This window comes from Austrofundulus limnaeus, unplaced genomic scaffold (genome assembly GCF_001266775.1).
Source record: "Austrofundulus limnaeus strain Quisiro unplaced genomic scaffold, Austrofundulus_limnaeus-1.0 Scaffold5, whole genome shotgun sequence".
Lineage (NCBI taxonomy): Eukaryota > Metazoa > Chordata > Actinopteri > Cyprinodontiformes > Rivulidae > Austrofundulus > Austrofundulus limnaeus.
The window spans coordinates 6,507,151-6,513,664 of record NW_013952407.1 but is presented as its reverse complement, the minus strand read 5'-3'; the positions used below and the strand labels follow the sequence as shown (position 1 = coordinate 6,513,664).

Here is a 6,514-nt window from a genome sequence, read left to right as displayed (position 1 = left end):
AATGACAGATTTTATTTTCTGGATCTCTGACAGCAGGACTTCAATCTCTGAACTCGTAAAGTTTTTATTTTTAGTTTTTGCTCTCATTTTCATGAATGGACACTTCCTGAAATCAGAGGCAGGAAACACAGCCTTATATGGTGTTTTTGGGGTGGTAATTATGCTAATCTCCTCTCACGTGCACGAGCAGCTGGATATGAACAGGTGGAAATTACGCAGCTCATTTACGCACTTTTCCTGAAGATAGAAGAGTTTGTTGAATCTGACGTGACATGTTCGTACGAACCCTTCATACAAACAAAAGTAAGAGAAATTTAGGATAAGAATACGAACATTTTCTTGCATGAGGCCCAATGTTTCTGTGACTTTTTATTTTAATGTTCCTTCTCACCTGAGCCTGACCCACACGTGCAGAACAAGTGTTTTGGTTTTGACTCTGATTCAGGATCAGCTTTTTCTGATAATCTTTCACCCAGTCTGTAACGCCCAGCAGGATGCCCAGCTGGTGCAGGTGGTTCAGGTGTTTCGGGTTGGACTGGGCCACAGTGATCAGGACCTGTTTGGACTTGGCCTGGCCCAGGACACGAGAGAAGGGCTCCAGGAACACCTGAAAGTCACAATCATACAGGAATCACAGTCACAGCTGATCTTAACATGCTGATCTTTTGTTTTTACTTCCTGTTGAGCTTTTAGAGTAACAGAAAACATTTAACACCACCCACTAAGGTAGTTTACTCTCACCATGTTTTCCATTTAAACCAGCTTTAACAGATCTTTCTTGCGGAAACAACAGTGCACATTAATGTTTCACCGGTGATAATCTCTCACAGCATCACTGACCTGCTGCAGGAGAGCCTGGCAGGTTCTTATGGGAATTCGTATCAAAGAGTTGAGCAGGAACTTGGCCACGCGGCTGTAACACATCACGTCCTCTTCAGCCTGGGTCAGATCTGACAACACAACACATTCAGGTGACGACGCTGTCAGGCCGAAGTCGAAATGTCAAAAGCTGCGTGTGACTCGGAATAAACAAATAACATCGCTACCCTCTTTAGCAACAGCTGTCGCCAGAGAGTTCTCCATGTGATTGGCCAGGAGGGCTGTGGGGGTGTTGTCGATCCCATCTGCTACCACCATGGACACGAGGTGGCCGGCTGTGCCAATGGGCTCGAGGGCAGCCGCCGCTCGGCTGAAGTGTTTGTCTCCCGTGTCTGTTGTGATCCGAAGCAGCACGCCAGGTGTTTCCTCTAAYGCTACCAGGCCTGTATTTGCTGTGTAGTAAACAAAACGATTATTAATTTAAACTAAATTTTAGCCTTTGGTAATACGGTGTTTCTACTAGATAGTTATAAGCTGTGCACAGACTGACAATTAATTTCAATTTTATTTAGACAAGAAAAAAGTAAAAAAAAAGGAAAATGTTACAGAAACCAGTGATGTTGGCTGCCAAGTAGAGTACAAGGTGGCTTCTTTTTGTACCCATCAATATATGGGGCCTTTTTATGCTAACAAAAAGATATCATAACTGATTAACAGGCTCCAATGCCAAAGTTCCAATAAATAAGTTCATTCTTAGTGTTATAAACTAAAACAGTGCTAATAATAATTTCCTTAAGAGCTGTGGCACTTAAAAAAATTAATGAAAACTAAACTCCAAGATCATTCCTAAATATCTAACAGCTAATCATGCTCATTAGATGACATTAGTGATGTTCGATGGATACTGCCAATTTTCTTTCCGATACTGATACCAAGTAAAATTTGGCTGGTATCGGTGATACTGATCCGATACTGATACTTTGTGCTAACACACATAATGTGCCTGGTAAAGCAGTGTTTTTCAGATAACTGCTTTATAAATAATRCATGACATAGTAATTTATTTAATTTAAAAGTCTTTCTAACACTAACCTTATATTTGTTTAGCACAATTCTTATTCTAAAGAAATATAATTTTTGAATAGTGAATAAAAGTGAGAGAAAACAGTCTAAAAGTTGTTACTTTGTACATTTTGTAGCATTGTTTGTGGGTTTGCAAGAAGGTCCTTGGCCAGAACTAATCCTGTTTGGGGGGCCTTGGCATGAAAAAGTTTGAGAACTAGAATTTAATAACAGTCAGACAAAATAGATTTTATGTTAAAATGACCTGCCATACATCTACAGACTGAGTGACTGAGCATGTGCCTCTGTGAGCATGCATTACCAAAGCAGAAGACAAAAGTAGTTCCTTCCAACCACATTTGATTTAGACAAGATTTGAATAGTTTAGTTATTTTCCACTATTTTCCTGTTAATGTGAAAACATTATGTGAAATAAGTGAAGTATCAAAGTATCAATATTTTGATTTTAGTATCGATTCTAGAACATAAAGTTCTGGTATCCGTAGTATCGATATTTCAGTATTGATCTGCACATCACTAGATGACATATGTTGTAAAAAGAAAAGACAAGCAACAGTGTCGTTGGTCAATGTCCGACTCCTTTTGACTCTACCATAATATAGTTTTAACTGTGATTGTAAAGAAATATTTAATAAAGCTTTTAAATGTGCCACAGTTTATCCAGACCTTTCCTCAGCGATCTGTTTATCTTTCACACCTCCTGCATTTTACCACCCATTAAACTTGAAAAATATAACAGTGCAGTGTGAAAACAAGTGCTCGTGCTTACCAGCGTTTCTGTCAATGAAATCTTTGAGGGAGCCATAAGCTGGTTTGAAGATCAGCTCCCATTGGCTCCACTGGCTTAAATCCTCCAGCAGAGGGCAGGAGAGCAAGCTGGCGAGGGCCTGAGCCTTAGATGTCTCGCCTAAACGCCCCACTGACTCATGTCCACTCTCAGCGCTGCTTATAGGAGTGATGGGAGAAAGAAAAAGAAAGTATATCATTAAAAATCGAGAACAAGAAATGATTGGAGACGTTACTAAAAAACAACATTGTACATGTGAAAACATTCAGCTATAATTAGAATTTATTTTTCAAGTCTTTGCTTCAGGGTTTTTGGGATGTATTCCTTAAAAAGGTCCCAAACATTGTGGAAAATAAACCTTTGCTCTATTTTTTAAATCTGGAAAAGTATTTTTTATCCCTACAAACGTTATATTAATCACCACAAAAATCAGTGGGCTTCTTCTTCAGAACATTTCTGTAAAGGTTTAAGTTTTTTTGGACTGAAAAAAAAAATCAGTGAAAGAAAGTTTAGGCTTGTACAAAAACAAAGTCTGCTGCATCTGTGATGTTCATTTTTTACATTGTTTTGACAAACTCTCGATATTCCTTGTTATTAAAATTTGAGGATTACTTGTTAAAATGTTATTTTTATTAGCATAAAGGTTTGCGCTTCATTATTGTACAAGTTAAAAACTCCGCCCAAAGCTTTAGAACATATGAAGAAGTATGTCTTGGTTTATATTTGTATTATTATTTTTTGGTATTTTACTGCCAACTTTAATATTGTCTTCATCATTTTTATGAAATTTTCATTTTAATTGTATTTTTTTGTTGGTTTTATCCTTAGCTACACGTGATGTGATTGTTGTTAAGCACTTTGGTCAATTGAGGTTGTTGTAAATGTGCTATATAAATAAACTTTGACTTGACTTGAAATTTTTAGAACAGTTTAGCCACTAGGTGATGCTAAAAACATAACAACCAGATATTTAATATGGATTTTTGGAGGACTTCAAAATGTTGAAACTGTAATATGTAATTTGAGATCTTTGGGACACAAATAAACCCCAAAATACTCCTTCTTAAACAAAAAACACTGATGAATTTTTTTCTGGTGTGCGTGTTATTTTCCTACTAAAAGCAGTTAATGGTTTATCTTCCATTATTACTTTTTAGAATAACATGATTAGATTGTCTGACATTGAACAGAGTAAAATAGCTGGTTTTATTTAGAAGAGGTTCCTTTGTGTGGAAAACTGTCAGGAGCTTGGGGACTTCRATCAAAATATGACCTACAAATCTAAAAGACTATGGTCTGGCAGGTCCTCGGATGAATGGGGGACAAAGGTTTGAGGGCTTGAACCCCTGTCATTACTGCTTGCAGTTCTGGTATTTGAAATTTCTTTCCTAAATCACCTGGCTTATTGTTTGGTTAAAAATTCYAGAAAAATCTAACCTTGATTTATTGTGTTTGGCCAACAAAGCTGACTCGTAGTAGACTGGGCTCAGCCCTCCTCCAGCAAGCTCTCTTTGTCGTTTGACCAGGCCAGCCAGCATGTGTAGGGTGCCGTAACCCAAGTCCCGACTGTCCCGGACCCTGTAGTGGGACCTCAGTGCTGATTCAATGTGAAAGAGCTGAGACACAGCAGAAAGTTAGTGAGGATTCTTATCATGGTGTGTGCCTTCTGAAGCAGCTGTAATGTCTATAACTGACTCACGTTGTCTGGCTCAGTGGAGGAGACGTCGCCACACTGTTTGATGAATTCAAACACGTCTTGTCTGGTGGGTCGGAAACTGCTGCCGGTGAGCTCCATGTTGCTCCCCAGAAACAGAGCAGACCCCAGGGTGTCTTGCAGCAGCTGCAAGAAGGTACAGAAAGTCAGGATATGAAGAGTGTAGGGTGGTCTCACCATGAAAACACCCTGAAATTCTGAAAACTGTAAATATACCTGAATGTGTTTCACCAAGAATTCAAGAAAGGTGCCTTGCTCTAAAGAGAGGAAGTCTTTGAGAAGAAACTGTTTGGTCAGCTTCCTCTCCAGAGCAGCAATGTTGGCTAGAGTGATGGTGGAGTTCTGCGCAGCCAGGCTGTCTTTCAGAAACTGCTTCACTTTGGCTGAAAGACAATACAAACATGTCTGTTAATCACAGTCCAGTCTGAGTAAACACATCATTTTACTCCAACAGTGGCAGAAACAGCATGTCCTGTTTAGTAACCTTCACTGGGGAGGGATGCTGCAGCTTTGTTCACTGTTTTAGCTTGTTCTGTAGTTTTAGGGGTCTTTTCTTTGGGCACCAGGTCCGGTGGAACAGCCAAAGAGCCTCCACATACAGCCAGCTGAAACAGAGCTCTGGCCAGACGGTCATGAGACACCTGCATTAGGAACTGTTCGATGTGCTGGAGTAGAAAAGAAAATRTAGCTGCATCAGCAAATATTTCCTTAGGCCAACATYCACGCATGCAAAGTTGGTTTTGCTATAACAACAATTATTGGCTCATCAGTCCAGTCTAGAATAACTGAGTGCTTTGTCACAGTCTGACACCCACCTTAACCATCCTGGAGCTGAACACTCCCACTGCATTGGACAGGACCTCCAGCACTACATCTCCTGCAGGCATAGAGGCGTACTTCTTCCTGAGATCCAAGCTTCCTGAGGAGGAGGAGGAGAAGGGACCTGCACCTTGCACCGACTCTAAAACATTCTTCTTGATTTTTCTAAGACGCTCAAAGGCTTCTTCCTCCAGCTCTTTCTGGATGATCTCTTTGGCTTGCTCCAGCATTGTGTTCTCAAAACGGCCCACCTTTGTCAGACTCTTCAGTGGACACAGAATTCAGAGTTAAACATTGAAACTATGCATAACCAGTATTGAGATCTTTGACTGCAGTGAATCAAACAGCTGCCACTGAGTCCACCATGTGAGAACAATAATGCAACATAACCTCAAGATGTCCCATCTCTTACCGCTATGGGCAGGCCAAAGCTGTGTATCCTGATGCCCAACTCGTAAGGAGAATCACAGTTGTAGTGATCTGACAAATACTTCAAAAACTCAGCCAAGTCTAGTTTGGGCGYTGTACTCCTCCGACGAAAAATGCGAATTTGCTAATCGAAAGAAAGAAGAAACATAGTTACTCATGTTTGTAAAGATTCCAAGAATCTCCATTATAACTCTGTAAATAGTTTAAAATATTATAATTAAATAGTATTTTTCTCTCTCTAGATAAGGAGCCCCTCTAATGGTGGACTGTAGATGCTTTATCCAGACTGCATTTATTTTTCCTGTAAAAACTGCTCGTCTCATTTTTACAGAGACAGTGGCATCTAAAAATCTGCAATGTAAAGTGTTAGTTCAAAACAAAACGCACATTATTACACAATTTACACCAAACAAGCAGGGTTAGTTCAGAAAAACACACAGAAGCAAAAACCTGCCTGTTTAATTTAATTCAGCTGAGGGAAAAAAGCTCCATGTTGTGGCTGATTGCTGCAGCAGGAAGAGATGAGAGGTGAAGGTACAGCAGGYATTTCTATTATGTAAACAACGCTTTGAAAAATACTGTGGCAACTCATTGGTATGTTTATTTATTAACCCTGATATCTATTTTTTTCCTTCTAGCACTCAGCCAGTTGAGATGTTTGAGTTACATTTTATTTTTACTTTGCATTTTATACTTTCGCATTGGAACATATTGTGTTTCTTTTTATTTTGCATGACGTTTGGGTCAAATTACCTGAATCAAACATGTCTTGGTTTTGTTTTATTTCATCTTATTTTATTATTTAAAGGGGCAATATCATGTAAAATCAACTTGTTTGAGTTTTATATCATGTTATAATGTTA

The 6,514-nt window shown here is 39.2% G+C and overlaps 1 protein-coding gene across 1 annotated transcript in view; it reads right to left on the bottom strand.

Moving 5' to 3' along the window:
• wu:fj29h11 (uncharacterized) overlaps nucleotides 1–6,514 on the bottom strand; it is a gene marked incomplete at its 3' end in the record, with an annotated part of 46,618 nt that overhangs the window by 30,732 nt on the left and 9,372 nt on the right. Inside the window, 10 exon segments of the mRNA XM_014028644.1 lie at nucleotides 392–607; nucleotides 841–950; nucleotides 1,047–1,271; nucleotides 2,672–2,844; nucleotides 4,127–4,305; nucleotides 4,389–4,529; nucleotides 4,620–4,786; nucleotides 4,888–5,068; nucleotides 5,219–5,485; nucleotides 5,635–5,775. Coding sequence (XP_013884098.1) covers nucleotides 392–607; nucleotides 841–950; nucleotides 1,047–1,271; nucleotides 2,672–2,844; nucleotides 4,127–4,305; nucleotides 4,389–4,529; nucleotides 4,620–4,786; nucleotides 4,888–5,068; nucleotides 5,219–5,485; nucleotides 5,635–5,775 — 1,800 coding nt within the window.